The sequence below is a fragment of the Malaya genurostris genome, chromosome 3, assembly GCF_030247185.1.
Source record: "Malaya genurostris strain Urasoe2022 chromosome 3, Malgen_1.1, whole genome shotgun sequence".
Taxonomy (NCBI): domain Eukaryota; kingdom Metazoa; phylum Arthropoda; class Insecta; order Diptera; family Culicidae; genus Malaya; species Malaya genurostris.
This window is the reverse complement of record NC_080572.1, coordinates 239,791,696-239,810,915: the sequence shown is the minus strand read 5'-3', so window position 1 is coordinate 239,810,915 and position 19,220 is coordinate 239,791,696. Positions and strand designations below refer to the sequence as shown.

The 19,220-nt window shown below is 36.5% G+C and overlaps 2 protein-coding genes across 2 annotated transcripts in view; both read right to left on the bottom strand.

Annotated features, from left to right (window-relative positions):
• LOC131435793 (four and a half LIM domains protein 2) overlaps positions 1-19,220 on the bottom strand; it is a 412,903-nt gene that overhangs the window by 334,348 nt on the left and 59,335 nt on the right. The gene's annotated exons all lie outside the window — the stretch shown is intronic.
• Positions 4,310-5,880, bottom strand: LOC131435797 (uncharacterized). Its single transcript, XM_058604003.1, has one exon. It carries the CDS (start codon positions 5,781-5,783, stop codon positions 5,016-5,018), a length of 768 nt encoding a protein of 255 aa, XP_058459986.1. The 5' UTR covers positions 5,784-5,880; the 3' UTR covers positions 4,310-5,015.

The following is a 19,220-nucleotide window of genomic DNA, read 5'->3' as shown; positions in this document are numbered from 1 at the left end:
GCGTTACGAAACATTATATGCGTTACTTTTTTGTGAGTCATAGGCGTTACGAAGCGCTATATGCGTTACTTTTTTGTGAGTCATAGGCGTTACGAGGCGTTCCATATATTACTTTTTCTTGAATTATAAGCGTTACGAAACGTTACATGCGTTACTATTCTGTAAGTAAGGCGTTACGAAGCGTTACATACGTTACTTTTTTCTGAATCATAGGCGTTATAAAGCGTTACATGCGTTATTTATTTTTGTAATTTATAAGCGTTACATGAGTTACTTTTTTGTGATTCAAAGGTGGTACGAAGCGTTACATGTGTTACTTTTGTGTAAGTCATAGGTGTTACGAAGCGTTACATGTGTGAAATTTTAATTAGTTAAAGGCGTTACGCAGCGTTAAAAGCGTTACGCATTTGTAAGTAACAAGAGTTACGATTCGTTACATTCGTTACTTTTAAGTTCTAAGCGTTACGAAGCGTTACAATTTGTAAGTTTCAGGCGTTACAAGGCGTTACTTTTTGTAGGTTACAGGTGCTACGAAACGTGACATGTGTTACTCTGTATATGTTTTTGGCATTACGAAGCGTTACATGCATTAGTTTTTTGTGAGTTGTAGATGTTACGTGCGTTACTCTTTTTTATGGGTTACAAAGTGTTTTTTGTAAGTTAGAGGCATTAGAAAGCGTTACACTCGTTACTGTAATTAAGTTCTAGGCGTTACGAAGCATTACATGCGTTACTCTTTTGTAGGTCATGGGTCGTGACATGCGTAACTTTTTCTGTATGTTTTAGATGTTACAAAATGTCACATGTGTTACATTTTTAAAAGGTACAAGCGTTACGAGGCGTTACATCCGTTACTCTTTTGTATGTTTTGTCTGTTACGAAACGTTATATGTATTACTTTTTGTAAGTTATAGGCGTTAAAAAGTTTTACAAGAGTGTTGGCATCCCAATTTTAACATATTTCAGAGGAATCGAAAAATAGCGGATGAAAAATAACACTAATTTAGCATCATTCGAATAACATTTAGTAATTTTTTCGTGACAGGCGATGAAGGAGCAGTGTTGAGGACGCTTCTTAGAAATCAGGATTTGCGGTGTCCTTTGTATCTCAGTGGAGACTAATCAAAATTGCACAAATCAAACCAGAATAGTTGTAGCAGATGTTTTTCTAGATCCCAACGTATTTGTTCGATTTTTTTTTTCATTTTTTAAATTTTTGATGGTTGTTTAAAGTCAATTTACCGCCATTTTGTAGCTGTAAAACTTCCCCAAAATAACAAAAAACGAAAAGGAAAACGTTGGGGTCTAATATTTTACAAGTAGAAAGTGTGTTCAAAATTTGAAAATAGTTGGTGAAGCAGTTTTCGAATGCCAAACTCGTTTGAAGTTCATTGTCTATAAATTCGAAGTAAACAATTTATTGTTCTAGGGGCCCATAGAGTCCTAACACTTTAAAAAAACATACTTTTTCTTTTGTGCAAAATATTTCAAGTCTTTAAGTCAATCGAAGTAGAAATCTTGGGCCTGTGCGCCGAGCTCTTGCATCTTCGCAGAATGGGATAAGCATAGATAAAGGCCCATAGCTTTCAGAGTTTCATTCCAATTGGCTTGAAAATTTCATATAATATTCGTGAAATGTTTTACTATAAGGAAATATAAAGATAAAAATGATTTTTCAAAAGTGTGAAAACCTACCCGTCCTTCAAGCATTATATAGGATTCGATAGGTCATTTGCTAATTTAGAATAACACTGACAAAAAATGTTTCAGCTGTCGTCACTCTCTTCTATATATTCAGGTCAAAATCTAGTATTTTTTCAGTTTGGTTCGATTGCCGTCTAGTTGTCAGTTGCGAATTTAGGAAATATCGAAGCTTAACACTAAACATACCGTCAATTAGGTCACTCAAAATTCACATTCACTAAAAATTCACAACAAAACATACTGTTTTTTGTACGAATTAACCTTAATTCATTCGTTTATACTTTTTTGCCAGCCGGCTTCGATGCTGCATACTTACCTAGTTCCAACCCTAACTGCTGTCAAATCCATTTTTAAAATTAATTTACAAGATACAATTCAAAAGTACAGTTCGGTTTCACATCTCATCCAAGACAGTCGATAAACCAAAACCGCTTATGTTCGGGACAGAAGAAACCAAGTACAGTATTGTGTAGTGAACAATAGAACGACCTCGAAATGAGTGAACCAAACGAACAAAAGCTACCACCGGTACGAAAAAATACAATTATTGTTGACTTCAGACAGTGCAAAATTCGACCTTCGATACGAGAACTTGAAGGTTTGCTTAAAGAGCAAATGCATCTTGACATTAAACGTGTGCAATGCAATAAGACCAATAATGTTGTTTGTATAGAGTTCTATAAAGAGTTGGATGCAATTCAATTCGCTAAAGACAATAATAATGTGCACTATGTGGAGCATGAAAATATCAAGTAAAACATTCCAGTATATATGAACGATAGTGCTATAGAAGTGAGTGCGTTGATCTTCCCTCAAGCGTCATGGATCCTTATATTTGCAAAACCATGTCCCAATACGGAGAGATTCTCTCTATCGAAAAAGAAAAGTGGAAGAATTTTTTCCCCGGTATTCTAAATGGCGTACGTTTGTTACGCATGCGCTTGAGGAGGCCTATACCTTCTTATGTGACATTGGGTCAGGACACGAGAATCCCGTGCAAATCACTTGTTACCTATGACAATCAGATGGCCACATGTCAATATTGCCCAAAAGCTGTTCACTACGGTAAGCCATGTGATAAACTGGACAACGAGACAACTACACCAAAGGACAACGGTGCTTCCTTCACACAAACCCCAAGCAACCCCAGTACACCTGTGACAGTCACCAGCAACAGGGAAGTATCCCCTTCAACGAAACCATCTAACGTAACCCCTATAGAACAAAGTACACCAGCTGCAGTTAACAACTTACCATCCAACCAACAAGCAACTGCAAACAATGTACAACAAGACGCATCTACAGCAACTAGCAACGAAATCAACAAACATACCACCGATGCTGCAACGAATGACGAGACGAACCGCGAACAAACTGACCCTCAATCCTCGCAGGAGGAAAATGGAAGCTCCTCTCCCCCTGACAACGAGATCCAATACAAAAAAAAATTTATCTAAAAACTCAGCTAAATCGGCCACGTAAAGCTTGTACGCAAATAGGCCTGAATAAAATATCTTTTGAATAAAAAAAAATTCAAAAGTTCCAGGACCTGTCTGAAACTTTTATCCGTCAATTGTGTAGCAGTGTTGTCGTATAAAATTTTCATGACATTTGGACGTATAAAGGCTGGGATATCGCGCTAAATGTACATTCGTAGTGTCGGTCGGAAAGTGAGCGTCGAATAGAGTCCAAATTTGGCGACACTAGGAGCCGCGCTGTTTAAAAAGTCTTGGTACATTTGAATTGTACCTTGTATGTTCATTTCAAACTAGCATATGCTTGTTTGGAACCAATTTCTCTCTTCAGCATCAAAAATGATCTCTATTTGATCTGAATCAAATTTTTGGTCTAACCAAACGAAAAATATGTCTGTTTGCTGAAATAAACTAACTACTTAAGGGGCGGGTAGGGTCTAACACAAAATCATCAAAATTATTAATTTATTATTTTCTTTGTATTTTCTTATAGTAAAACATTTCAAGAATATTCTGTGAAATTTTCAAGGCTATCGGAACAAAACTAAGAGCTCGGCACACAAGCCCAAGATTTTTGCTTCGATCGACTTAAAAACTTGACAAAACATCTTTGAAATGTTTCATTATAACAAATTATAAAAGAAAAAAATAAAAAAAAATTGATTTTATAGGCAAAAAACTTTTAACGCGTTTTTCTCGAAAGCAGATTTTGAAAGTCCGTGTCCATCGTCATTAAAAAACATTTTTTTTTCAATTTTACACACACTTTCTACATATAAATAACCAGACCCCAACGTTTACCGTTTCGTTGTTTGTTACTTTGGGGAGGTTTTACAGCTACAAAATGGCGGAATTTTTCGTGAAAAATCGTAATTTTCACATTGAACAACCACCAAAAATTCACAAAATTAAAAAAAAATCAAACAGAAACGTTGGTTGGGGTCTAGAAAAACTTCTTCTCTAACTATTCAGCATTCATTTGTTCACTTCTGATTGGTCTGCGCTGAGATACAGTGGACACCGCAAATCATGATTTTTAAGAAACGTCCTCAAAAATACCTCTTCAGCGACTTATTTCTCAATATTTTTCCACGAAGAAATTACAAAATGTTGTTCGAATGATGCTTTTTATCATGCAGAACATTTGAATATATTTTGTTTACCGATAATTCTGAAAAATGATAATTTTTTTTATTATTATTTTTAGTGAGCAAGCAGCCCTTTTTGCTATATCAAACCAGATTTCATTTTGTAACTATTTCAATAAAAAAACCCAAATTTGGTTAATTTTACATTTTTTTCGCTGCGTGTAACATTAAAATAAAACCAGGAAAACGTTCATCCAGTTATCTTTATTGGGTTTAAATTGATAATAATGATTGCAATACTGGGTTTGTCTTTAATATATTTCTAGTGGAACTGGTTCCAGCTATGCAACTGTCCGTCATATTTTTTTTCACTTCAAATTAACTTTAATCTTTTATGTTTTAACCATATGATATTTGTGTTTTTATGTTTACCAGAATACTCAACAATTATAACAGATTGTCAGATGTTAAGTTTGCTGGGAATCAAATTTTAACGCAGCAGATCAACTTCTGAATTGATGTGTTTATTATCCTTATCTCCGTAACTAGTGCCTGATAACCACTCCAACACATTCACACGTACCAAAAACACATCGCAAAGGTATTACCATGGAGTCACGAATTCCTATCAAATCACTTGAATGTCTAAACGATAAAAAGCTTATCTGGAATCCATTCAAAACTAAATGCCCTTGAAACTACCGCTTGTTTTTACCACCGTCGGACCGGAAGCAGTAAGGCTTAATGCCTAGTTTTTCATCGCCGTATTCTGCTGCACGTGAACATGCACCTGTACCGGTTGTTGTCCGGCTTGCTTATTCTTCTCGCGACACACGGACGCAATGTGTCCCTTTTTGCGACACAGATAGCAAGAGGCATCCTTATGCGCACAGTCAGCTTCTTTGTGACCATCATGACCACAGATTTTACACCTATGTTCTTTTGGTTCAGCGGTTTTTTGTCCCCTCTGTTTGGTGCTGGTTGGTATTGAAACTTGCTTCGATTTGCTGACTTCATCAGTTTTTTTAGGTGGTTTTGGTTTCACCTCTGCGGTCTTCGCCGGTGGAACCGGTTTGGCTTGCGCAGTACTACCGGACGGTTTCTTATCACTGGTGTCATCCGGTATCTTTCCACAGGCTATTCTATCGCGTAGAGCTTCCTTCGCAAACGGACCAAAGTCGCACTTGAGCGAAAGTCTCTTCACATCGTTGATAAATGCTCCAAGTTGCTCACCTGGTCTCTGGTGTCTACTGTAAAACTGCCTACGTGCAAAATACTGCAACAGTATTGTTTTCAGTTCCTCGAACGTTTTGTCCTTCGGATCAGCCGGTAAACAGCTTTCTTTCAGTATCTTGTAAGCGTCCTGACCGATAAGGGTGATGAACAGCGGTATCTTTTTGCTTTCGTCGTCGATCCCGTTCAGCACCAAAAAGTGTTCGAACTGCTCCAGATAGTAATCGAAGTCACCGTTGCGACAGTCGAATGGATCGGGTCGGGCTAACACACTAGCTGCCATTTTGCTCAATTCGAAAACAGAAACTAGCCAACTACGTTAACTGCGCAGCAAATGCAACCATAGAGGCAGTCAGTCAAAGCAATCACTGACACTGCTTTGTAAGCCTCCGTGGTCTGCTGGAGCATTTACCTACACACCGTTAAAAACAACAATCGATAAGCAAACTCGAGTGTAGGGGAGCTAGGGGAAATGGGAATGCACCAAAAATTATTTGTACTACATTTGGATGCAGAATTCATTCGGTTTCGTTTCCGATTATTAGAGCATAGGAAAATCTCTTAGCTAGTGCATCTTTTTAGGTGTCAAATGCAGGGCTTGACCACGACAAAATCTGAATACCCACGTATATCTCTGGAAATACTTCATCAACGCGTGAAATGCTGATGAATGTTTATTGTGCAAAATCAATTTTTGGTGACACTACAAGCTTTCAGATCTAATATGGCGTCGAAAGAAGAGCAAGTGCGAAATGCAATTGTGTACGGTTGCAGTGAAAAACCGGATCTGTTAAAGACGGTCCCAGAAAGTATGGACGCACTTTGATTTCGCTGTAAATAATTCAAAAGTGTTAGATATTCAAATTTTATTCGATATACTGATAATATTAGACTACAACAATAGAATATTATTCTCAACATTTGCTGCTTAACCATTGTAGACTAGCTGGCGCACCTTCCTGCGAACGTTCTTCATTATATTCCTTGGCGACAAGTTTTGACACTTTTTTTCAATCTTTTTCGAACTGTTGAATGGTTTCGGCTGCCGAGACATGTTTCCTAAGATGTGCCTTCGTTAATGCCCAAAATTCCTCAATTGGTCGAAGTTGTGGGCAATTTGGTGGATTCATGTCTTTTGGGACGAAAGTGACATTTTTGGTAGAATACCATTCTACCGTTGATTTCTAGTAGTGACAAGAAGCAAGATCTGGCCAGAATACAACAGGATCCTTGTGGCTTTGAATCATGGGTAGAAGTCGTTTTTGTAAACATTCCTTGATGTATATTTCGCTGTTCATTGAAGCAGTGATGATGAAGGGTTCCGAAATTTTACCGCAGTTACAAATTGCTTGCCAGACCATAGCTTCCTTACCAAATTTTTCGACTTCAATCGATGTCTCGGACTGGTTTAACACTTGCCCCTTCTCGCACCGTATAATATTGTGGTCCCGGAAATGATTTGTAATCGAGTTTCACGTAGGTTTCATAGTTCATGATTATGCAGTTCAAATTTCCAGCAAGAATCGTATTGTACAGCTTTCGAACCCTCGGCTTGATCGATGCATCTTGTTTCGGACTACGTTTCGGTTGTTTCTGCTTCTTATAAGTTCGAAGATTCAAACGTTCTCTAGCACGAAGAACATTTGACTTCGAAGTGCCCACTTTGTTGGCCACATCCCGAACTGAAACCTCCTTCTTTTGCTCGAACGCCTTCAGAATACGTTTATCCAACTGATGGTTAGCAGGACCTTTTTTTCGACCCGTTTTCGGTTTATCCTCAAAGGTGTTATCCTCACCGAACTTCCTGATTGCATTTCGCACGGCTTTTTCATTTACTCCTCTCACTTTTGCTATCTTTCGCAGTGACAGTCCGCGTTCTGCGCACCATTTGTACACAATTTTTCGACGTTGTTTTGCTGATAGTCCACGCATTTCGAAACAAACTAATGAAAACGAATAAATAACTGCACAAGTGGTTAGAGAAGAGTGTAAACAACAGGACGCAGCCATTAAAATTGACAGATTCTGACCCATTGCGAAATGGCAGCGATTTTTGGTTGCGTCCATACTTTCTGGGACAGTCTTTAAGTTTTACCACAGATAACAGATATACAGGCTCTAACAAAAATTTTCAAAATCCTGTGTAAATGTTTTATCTGCTATACGTTAGAAACACAACTGCCACCTACTCGACTGTTCGCCGCGAGCTTTCAAAACGTCCCACTACGTTCCAGAACAATAACAAAATTCTTCTACCTGTTATAGAAATATTCCAACTGCAACCATTTGAACGCTTCTCACGCTATTTTCCTAAGAGTAAAAGACAACTTTATTTCGATGTCGTTTGAATAACACGTGAATCAATCGGAATAAAACTAAATAAACTAAACATTTTAAACAACAGCAAAATAAAAAATTTGACTGAAGTTAATGTAGCACCCAAAAAAATTGTGCCGTGATGCGAATATTGCACCCAAATAGTCGTGTCGATCGGGGTGACATCTGTCACGTGCTTGAGCAAATTTTACACACAGTTCATATGCGAGCCTGTATACCTGTTTTCTGTGGTTTTACGCACTTGATAAAGCGATGCTTCGGAGCAGGGTGATGAGTTTCTAAAATTCAAACCGTGTTAAAAGACGCAAAAAGACAATACCGAAAAATCTACAAAGTTGGGCTCAAAACTATTTCAATTTATTCGTCATACTAATTCATAAACACACGAACTATTTTCAGTCACGCTAGTCTCTGATTACCGTTTCTAAATAACAAAAACTTTAAAGAGGAACTCACTCCTACATCTCAATGCTTAATCGATTGTCACACGTTTGGATTGAAAGAAATGAGATTTTAATTACTATTAATTTAGAACGACGATGAATAAAATAATTTCATGAAAACTAAACAACTATAATTGGACATAGGACATATTTTCGATCGGATTCATACTCGATGAACATTAGAAAAGGTCCCAAGTCCAACTGACAGATCCGCTTTGTTTATTAACTCATTCAGTTATTATGTTACGGCATACCCCTGTACTTTCCAATAATTTCTTAACTACAGATCGAAAGTCGATGGGTTCAGTCGTTATTTTATGTAAAGAGTTAGAGAGAGGGATTACCGATAGGACCGCAATAATCGAAAGAGAAAGTAAACAAAGAGAAACTATCATTTGCACTTAGGACCTTTTCTCGTATTTTTATTCCATATTGCCTTTATTCGAAATTTATTCTGCTCAAGAGGCCCCGATACTTGAAAAATAGTCGTTGAATGCCTCACATACCGATCATTAAGCTTTAACAAGTTTAAAACAAAATGCTATTTTCGTAGTAAGTTCTGATACAATTTTGGTCTCGTTAGTAGTTATTTTCTAACAAGTATCAAAAAGAGAAATAGTTTAGATACAATATGTTGATCGGGATACTTCCATATCGCTAGAGGTTTTATATCCATTTATGGCGAGGGCTGATTTTGAGCTTGAGCGATCATCCCTGGTTGCTACTCCGTTACTGATCGGGATTAGCTGAAATTGTACAGGAAAATTATAGATGATCCAACCTGGGACTGGTAAATCATCCTTCAATGTACAGCTTCTGGTAACCCCAGAAATCATTGACCAGTACCGGCGCCGGCCAGGCCCAAACGTAGATCGTCTAAGGAATGGGAAGGGATGTTAGTCCAACACTTGTTGTTACTAGAGGCCGTATATACTACTGCGCACTCCACAAGTGTCACGGGAGAGGGATATTTGTTAGTAAAAATTTCAGTATTGGTATTATTCGCGTGCGACTCAGTATGTTCCGGTTTCAAGATGCTCGGATGTAGCACTAAAGTCACTGACTTCCCGAGTGAACGTTTCAACAATATCCTATATTAAAGTCCCTGGAAGTCTTGATTCACATCTCTTTTCCGAGGAAACTGAAGAAAAATTTGCAATACTATCGCGTAGAGAATGAAAACTTCATTGCATTGACATATTCTAAAAAGTTATTGAAAAATCATTTTAAATCACCAAAAACAGGTTAACAGATTTTGCGCGCGTCTTGATTCTTTATTATTTCCGCTTCATTATTTTAATTATTTACTAAAAATATCAATTGGTTATATTGGTTGATCTGGGCAGCCGGCTACCGAGAAAAATATTAATTTATTGTTTGAAATATTAATATCAAGTGTTTTTTTACTATGTATTCAATATAACGTTATCTCTGTTATTAACTTTGTAATATCAACGGATTTGCGCAATCGTTAATTTTTATCATTCAATTTATAATCCTAAAAGACAATCAATAACATGGAAGAAGAAAACATTCCAAATAAAACTTTTCTCCGAAACTAGACGGAAATTGATATGTTGAATGAAGAGATAATTTAGTAAAATAGAGTAATCAGAAGTGAAACATTGAAAATATCTGATAACTGAAAGGAAAAAGAAACTCCTGCAATTGTCACCTTTTACGACATGGAAGCAGGAACCCAGTGGATCTATTCTTGGTTCATTTTTTCCACCGGATTCCACACGATATCTAGGCTGGTACTGTCCGGAGAGAGCTAATAGGTACTATCAATCTCCTAGTGGACCCCAGCTCCTTGTGGGTTTTGAGCACATTTGAGAATGATACACTAAGTTCAACTCAATTCAGAATTTAATATCCGATTGACATAATAACAATAAATAAATAAATGAAATAAGGAACAAACCGTACACAGAAGCTGCTTTCAACACCAATGCTTTATAAATACTTTTTCTTCGAGAACCTCTGGTAAGCAAACTGTTTTACTTTGGATTTTGAACAATAATTTATTCGTCGCCCTTAGCATGCCTCGGTTTATAACAAAAACAGCTAGCTGTTTATTATAGCATAGATGTAGTCGATTTATTACCCAATCATTATTAAATTTTTATTGATCGGCACTATTTGAGCTTTGGAACAGATACAGATCAAATCTCAATCCCAGATACATTAGCTCTTATTGTTAGGATCCTACCGCATTGTTCTTTTGCTTTACTCATTGTCGAAGAAAGGCGTTATTTTTTCCAAACTTAGTGCATTTCAAAGGGAAAATTGAGAAAGATCGTGTTTTAAAGACAGACCAGACATTTTATGAATACTATGACATAAAGACAAATTGAAAATATATTTGAATTACACGTGAGAGATAAATTCACATAACTATGTATCGCTTCTTTCTAATTATTCCAAACGGATATTCGTGAAGAGTATTTAGTTGACCATAGGGTTTCCGTATAACATAAATGATTTTAATGTACAGTAAAAATTCCATGATTTAGGTTATTCTACGAAAAATTATGATTTATTGAACTATCGGCACAAGAGAACATGGGCAAAATCCAAATCGAGCCAATTTTTTTAACAGTTTAGAAACTTACTATATTCAGATAATTTGTGTAATTTTGTTTGTTTGTTTTATTAGCGCCTTTAACCGTTTATCTTCAATAACCGTTTAAATAATTCAATTTAAAAAAAACTGCTCAACTTGTTTAACTGTACAGTATAGCAAGCTTACAATATCGAAAATATTGAATAGCACTCACTAATTGCTGCCAGTTTGTTAATAGGGTAAGGGCTCCCTATTTCATCTCATTTGTAAGAACGTTACATTAAAAACCTGATTTAGCCACTAAAATCACTATGATTTTTTCATATTGCTGCTTAATTCGTCTTGCTCCACATCACAGTGGTTCAAAAGTCCAATTTCACGCTCTTAATTGATAACTCATTAAATCGTGGTTTTCGAGGTACAATATCTTCAGCAAAGTTGCTCCGAATGATAGACGCCATCTTTTGACAAATTTTATTTATGTGATTAATCCCCCTAAAAGTAAGATAACAATGTTATTTTAGCTCAGAGTCAACATAGGGGCTAAGTAACTTCGGCAAAGTTGTTCAGAAAGTCATTTTAAACAAGTTTATAGAAGGTACTATTCCCGTAACTTGAGTGTAATTCATGATATTATGTATTTCCTGAAAAGGGTGTCCAAAAACCAGTTTTTGTACGAAAACACATATATTTTCAATTTATATGAGTTTTTAAAGTTCTACAAAGTTTTTTATCATTAAAAACTACACAACTTTCACAAACATACTGTGCTGCTATCATTTCAATTTAATGTAATAGAGCGATTTTTCATGTGCAAAAAAATATATTTTGTGACAAGTACCATGGCAATGAATATATACTGAAATCTGATCTGATCTACAATGAACCTTATCATTGCAAATGTCAAGGACAACGATATTTGAAAAGAACATATCTCGCCTGCAGACGATCGCAGACGAGTAATTCAACCACGGTAAGAAAGCTCTTTTGAAGTAGTCTCATCTGCACCTTTCTGCGACTTTTGATGATAGAAAAGTTGGAATTTTGCTAAAAAAATCACGAAAAATGGCTCTATTTCTTTAAACTGAAATGATAGCAGCACAGTATGTTTGAGAAAGTTGTGTAGTTTTTAATGATAAAAAACTTTGTAGAACATGTAAAACTCATATAAATTGAAAATATTTGTGTTTTCGTACAAAAACTGGTTTTAGGACACCCTTTTTAGAAAATACATTATATTGTGAAATACATTCAAGTTACGGGAATAATACCTTTAGCAAATTTGTTCGAAATAACTTTCTGCACAACTTCGTCGAAGTAATTTAGCCCCTATGTTGGCCCTGAGCAAAAATAATATTTTTATTTCACTTTCAGGGGGATTAATCACATAAACAAAATTTGTCAAAAGATGGCGTCTATCATTCTGAGCAACTTTGCTGAAAATACTGTACCTCGAAAACCACGTTTCTATGAGTTATCAATTAAGAGCGTAAAATTGCGCTTTTAAACCACTGTGCACATGGAAAATTGATTCACGTTCCTTGGAAATGAAAATAATGTTAAAAAAATCAGCTAAAAGCACTTCTGATATGTTCACTACTCTGCTCCTAATTCCATCTCAAAGGTTTTTTTCCCATTTATGGCGAGGGCTGGTTTTTAACACAAACTCATTCAGATTGTTTCGGTTAGTCCAGAAAAGCGTTATTCAAAGTTGACGTTTGCAAAGTCGACAACATTCTCGAAACCAAAAGTAACAACAGTAATACATTTGAACAGTGGCTTATCTAGAAAAAAATTGCCGCCCCTATCGTTGATTTAGTGAGCAAAAAATTAAAAGTTTCCTCAACTCCATCTCTGAAGGTGAGCATTTGGTGAGCAAAACATAGAAGGTCCCAAGTATAGATTCGTCGCCCCCCAAAAAAACGTTGCGCCCGAGGCGAATGCTAATTATGCTAAGACAAAATTAAACAAATTTTAATTGCAATATTTTTTTACATTTATTCAGTGAATATAGCAAATATAATGCAAACTTATTCTGTAAGTTTAATATTATGGAATAATGATATCATCAGCTTATATGATATCGATTTTACAACACAACGAGCCAATTAAGGAATGATAAAGAAAGTGCAATGCTTTGGTTACAAGTATGGATAGGAATCGAGTGCACAAATTTTTGTTCGAACTATTCTTTTGTGTATTATGCATGTTACTTATTGAAGTATAACTGCAAGAGTAAAAACAAATTTATGCCAAACTACGATAAAAATAAAAATCGGTCGAACGTTATATACTCAGTAGTTTTTAATACAGACATTTACGGCGATTTTTCCGTTGAATAGATAGATTTTAGATCATTGTTCTTCTCAGTAATCAAACTAGATATATAACATGCTAGCCACTAACAGTACTACGATAGTGTACATTTTTATTCGCTTATACCAGCGTTTACCCGGGCAGTTGGCAGCAATATGTCCTTTGTGACGGCAGAGAAAGCAGGTTCGTTCCGAGTAAGGGTGTATGATCCTCCGCAGACTGCTCACGAAACGATGCACCAGTGTTATTAGCCACAGCACCCACATTTCCCATCCTTTATTGAATCGACTTTGTTCCTCTGGTATGATCTGTGTGCAGATGGACTGCAGATGCCCATATCGGAAACAGATTCCACAAATTACGTTCGGATCATGTGGACAGTTTCGGGTTTGAAGATTGGTTTCGGGATTGGGATTGGTGAGTGGGTTTTATTTCCCGAATCGAATATAAATTGCTAAAATAGAAAGCGAAGCCACTACTAATACAACATCCATAGTCACTAATCACTGTCGGTCTCATTAAGTTCTAGGAACGCACTAACATAATACTATTGAAAACTAAACAGTTTCATGATCTTAACTTTGCACTTGCAACAGTCACTAATACATTTTAAAACGTACGATCCACTAACACTAATAACTAACTACCAATTGATATTATTATTAGTATTATTTCGTGGTTTGTACCGGCTTCCTGTGATGTGCTGTTTCTGTTTGCAAACCGAAGCCAAATGTCCTGGCTCACCGCATATGTAGCAGCTATTTTTGCGATGATGGCATCGTTCCGTACTGTGGCCGGTGTGGCCACAAACGCCGCACTCGACATCACTATAGTCCTGACGAGGCTTGCCACTTCTCGTATGTTGAACGCCTCTTTGAACTTGGTTGACTGTCACTGCGGTGGATACTTTGTCTTGTTGAGCTCTCGGAACAGAAGCCTTTGCAGTTATGGATACTTCTGTGGCGGGATCAAATTGAATTGTCCTTTGATGTCGGTTGTTGTTGTTGGTTCGCTTGCTGTTAAGTCCGTCATTCAACGCTCGGCTTACGTTGAGGTTCGTTCGTGCTGATGGCCGCGAACTTACCATGTGTGCTTGAGACCAACTTAGGCCGGAAGATCCACCTCCGAAATTTCGCTGGGCTTGAGTTCCGTTTCGATTTCGGTTACGGTCATATGAATGTCTAGACGAGTGTTTTGCAGGTACAGACGAACTTACACCCATTTTATACACAACAGATGAATTACAACTAGTTTCTGAAAGTTGAAATGCTTCTCGATAGACTGCTGATTCTACAATACGAAGATAAGCATGGATCGAACCCGACTCAAGTGGTAATGTTTATAAAAATTATCGGTCGTCTGTATAAACAAGTGAACGTCTCCGCTTGCGTGAACCTATTAAGGAATCGTACAAAAATCACGTTGCATTTAAGTAGCATTGATTGGGTACTTGCAGTAGACTCTGTTTTAAACTTAGGGTTTTCACTCGTAGACGTGGACTTCCGGGCAAAATGGGCCATCACTGGCCTTAGCCTGTGACGTTGGTGACAAAGCAAAGTAAAAAAGTTTCTGTACTCTCCACAGCGATGGAACGTTGTTTTTGTACTATCCCTAAAAACTACACTCACACATTGAAGCATCTGAAGTGCATCTCGTCAGGGTTGCCACATTTTAATCTGCATTTTTGCAGAAGAAAAATCTGTAAATCTGTATCGGGGGATCAAAGATCTGTATTGATAACAAGATTGAAAAGCTGAATATGAAAATGATAAAAAATTGAAACCCAGCAAAAAAATACTAGATCTCAAATTCAAAGAAACCAAAACTATTTTCGGCTGAATTAAATATCGTTGAAGTTGAAAAAACTTTTGATTTTTGCGTTTGTGCGTATCGAAAAGATGATATCGACAGTCCCACAAAAGGACAAAAGGACGTAACTGCAAATGACAGTTTCCCTTCGTTTACTTTTTCTTTCACGATTTATCGCACTGATTTTATATTTGACGACTTAATCTAAAACTTTCAAGTTAAAACCACAAACCATCTATTTATATTGGAAACTTTTGGGAAATTGCTCCGTAACAGCTCTGTAATAATTAAAACAGGAAGTAAACAAAGAGATGCTCTCATTTTCAGTTAGACCCTTTTGTCACGGGACTATCAATTTGATACAAATCGTTAAAAATTCAATCAATGACAAATTAGTTCTGTTTATTTTCACTTCCATTTTTTATATTGAAATTGGCAATTTTTTTCTTACTATCTTACATTATGACCAAGGCCATCAGCTTTACATCTTATTAGAAAAAAAAATTAAAACATAAAGAATTATGTAATGATAATTACAAGAAAACAAAACCGTCATTAGCAGATGGAACCATTTGTAGTGTTTACTATCTGTGATATTATTCTTTATGTAATTTAAATTTTCATTTATGTTATATCAAAATATCAGAAGAACCATTTTGCTACGCAAATAAATCGTATCGTTATTTGATATATTTCAATTCAATTTGAATTTTTAGTACACGATATCAAAAATCTGCTAAGCGTGTACAAAAAGTAAATATTATAGCTCCAAAAATTCAAGAGAAATGGAAAATATTATTCCTTTATATGATTATATGATTTGAAAAAACTAGATATTCTATTGTGAATATCCTACTAGCCGTTTGTAATTGCATATTAGACTTCCAGCGGTTATGAATAATTATTTGCACAACCTATTGTCAGAAAAGCACATGCACTTTTCATTTGGCGACTTAGCATCATTCAGAATTAGCTACATGGGTCTCCCGCAAGGCTCATGTCTCAGTCCGCTCTTCTATAATTTTTACGTGAATGACATTGACAGCTGTCTAGTAACCCCCTGCACACTAAGACAATTGGCAGATGATGGCGTGGTTTCAGTCGTCTTTGTCCCGGGTTGGTGGTTCAATGCATAGGACGTTGGCCATACAAGCCAGTTGTCGTATGTTCGAGCCCCGATCTGGAAGGATTCTTAGTGTCAGTAGGATCCATAGTACTAGCCATGCAATGATTCTGTACACTAAGAATCGGCTGCGAAGTCTGTTCAAACAGAAAGGTCAAATTCCACAAAAGGAATGTAATGCCAAGACTTTGCTTTGCTTCGTCTTTTCAAGAAAGCATGATCCCGCGCAAGTTCCGCTTCATATGATGGGAAGAATGATCCAACAGGTTTTGACTTTCAAATACCTTGGGGTGTGGTTTGATTCCAAATGCACGTGAGGACACATTAGGTATCTGATAACAAAATGCCAACAAAGAGTAAATTTTCTTCGAACAATAACAGGATCTTGGTGGGGTGCTCATCCGCAAGATCTAATAAAATTGTATCAGACAACGATACATTCAGTGATGGAATATGGGTGCGTTTGCTTTCGTTCCGCTGCAAACTCTCATATTATCAAACTTGAGCGAATTCAGTATCGTTGTTTGCGAATTGCCTTAGGCTGCATGCATTCGACACATACAATGAGTCTGGAAGTTCTGGCGGGAGTTCTTTCATTGAAAGATCGCATTTGGGAGCTTTCATCACGACTGCTAATAAGATGTGAGGTACTGAATCCCCCGGTTATTAATAACTTCGAAAGGCTGGTCGAGCTTCAATCAATTCAATAAATTCAAACAAGATTTATGACAGTATATTTTAACCATATGTCCCAGGAAATAAACCCTTCAAGATATATTCCTATCCGTGTCAGCCTCCTAAATGTCCCTGAGTCAACTTTATTTTTCGACATATCCATGCAACGCGAAGTGCGTGGAATCCCGGATCACCTACGCTCCATGGAAATCCCAAAAATATTTCAAGTAAATTCAGCCATATTGACTCTGAGAAAATATTTTACACGGACGGATCGCGAATTGAAAAAGCGACAGGGTTTGGTATGTTCAACAATAATGTTTCGGCCTCATTCAAGCCTCAAGAAAATGCATCTGTTTATATAGCAGACTTAGCAGCAGTTCATTATAGTTTGAGTGTAATCGTCACATTATCTCCAAACCATAATTTTCTCTTCACAGATTGTCTGAGTGCAATTGAAGCCATTCACTCAAACGCTGCTGGCAAGACTGAACCGTTTATCCTGGGCAAAATAAAACAGTGCCTGAACGACATATTGAACAATAATTATCTAATCACTATAGTCTGGGTCCCGGCTCATTGCTCCATTCCTGGCAATGAAAGAGCCGATATTTTAGCCAAACGTGGTGCTATTGAGGGTGAAATTTATGAGCGACCGATTGCTTTCAACGAATTCTATAGCTCGTCTCGCCAAAGAACACTTGCCAGCTGGCAAGCTTCTTGGGATAGAGATGATAGAGATAGAGACGGTGGATGCACTCAATTATTCCGAAAATATCGACAAAGGCATGGTTCAGGGGACTGGATGTGAGTAGGGATTTCATTCGTATGATGTGCAGACTCATGTCGAATCACTACACGTTAGACGCACATCTCCTTCGAATTGGGCTCTCCGAGACTAATCATTGTGCTTGTGGCGAAGGTTATCGGGATATTGATCACGTCGTTTGGACATGCGTGGAGTATCGTGATGTCAGATCTCAACTAATAAATTCTTTGTGTATTCAAGGTAGACTATCCAATGTCCTAGTTCGAGACATTCTTGCTTGTCGTGACCATACATGAAAATACTTTATCATTTAATAAAGAATATTGGAGTTTCAATTTAATAAAGGATCCTTTTAAGACTTACATAGTTCTGATTCCAGCTGCGTCCAATTAGAATAGAAATTATGTAATGACACAAACAAACTCAAATTACTTATTTTAAAATTGATAGAAGTTACTCTTTTGGTTCAAATAATATTTCCGAGTAGATTTCATAATTAATGGCAAATTACCTAAGATGATATTTAAGTAATAAGAGGAAAACGTTTTAATAAATTTAAATCGTTGTGACTATTTTAGAATTATACTAGGATAAGAATTTTATGTAAAAGTGATGCTACGGCGAAGAAAAACTTATGTAAACTGCCTTAAGAAATAAACGTATTTATGGAAAAAAATTATATTTTTATTTAGGTTGTGTTGTTATAACATAGTATCTTTTGTTTACAAATATACGCAATAAATTTTAAATTAGCTCTCAAATTTAAATCAAATTTGGTCTTGAATCGCAATTATTCTCTTGCTGTAACTCCTATGGTATGGACAGTATTAATGAGGAGAGTTAAATTCAACAGAAAGGTCTTATTGCTGAATCGGACTTCCGATCACTGAATCACAAGGTGATTTTCAAACAGTCAAATAAGTGACGACTTAGAAAAGCAACAAAATTTTTCAATCTGATCTTGAATCTCTTTCGAAATTCTAGTTTTGTGCGTTAAAGAATAATGTGTTGAAAATCCCAACCTCCATATGGTTGATGAAGCAAAAACAGGGACGTTAACTCACGGATTAATAAATATAATTAGCCCAAAAATGCCCAGATGAGTCACGATGATAGATTTGAAATTTTCTTTGAGTAACCCTGCGTGCCCTTGCAAACAAGCCTTGTTTTTAACCATACACATTAAGTGTCTGTTTTACCAGTGAATAAACATCTAAATAATCAACATTATCAACATTTCGTTTTATTTTCGTATGAACACTCAAAATATGTACATCAAATTACTTGTTTCGAGTAGGTACAATTGTAAAATTTGTAATTTGGTCCAAACGTTGAATGTCGTAAATGTTGGCTTGCTTGTCGTTGAGGTTCATCGGCATATCCTAGAATGACTTCCCGACAGAGAATGCAAAATTTGGAAGGTGCATTCAATAAATAACCAATAATTATTTGTAGTGATTCCTTTTTGTCTAATGACTGCCGAAAAATTTCATCAGAAATCATCTGCGTAGTGCCAAGCAAAAATGTAAATGACAGTTGTCTTGCCGAAAATCGGCAAAAACTAATACATGCTCCGAAATTTCGGCATACGCATTTGCTGATTTAGGAATAATTGTTAATCACTGATTAGTTTAGCACAAGATTTTGCCAAATCTCGGAAAAAAGATGAAAAATCAGTACAT

Coding starts and splice junctions, on each gene's coding strand:
- LOC131435797 (XM_058604003.1), bottom strand. CDS start 5,783: ATGGCAGCTAGTGTGTTAGCCCGACCCGATCCATTCGACTGTCGCAAC.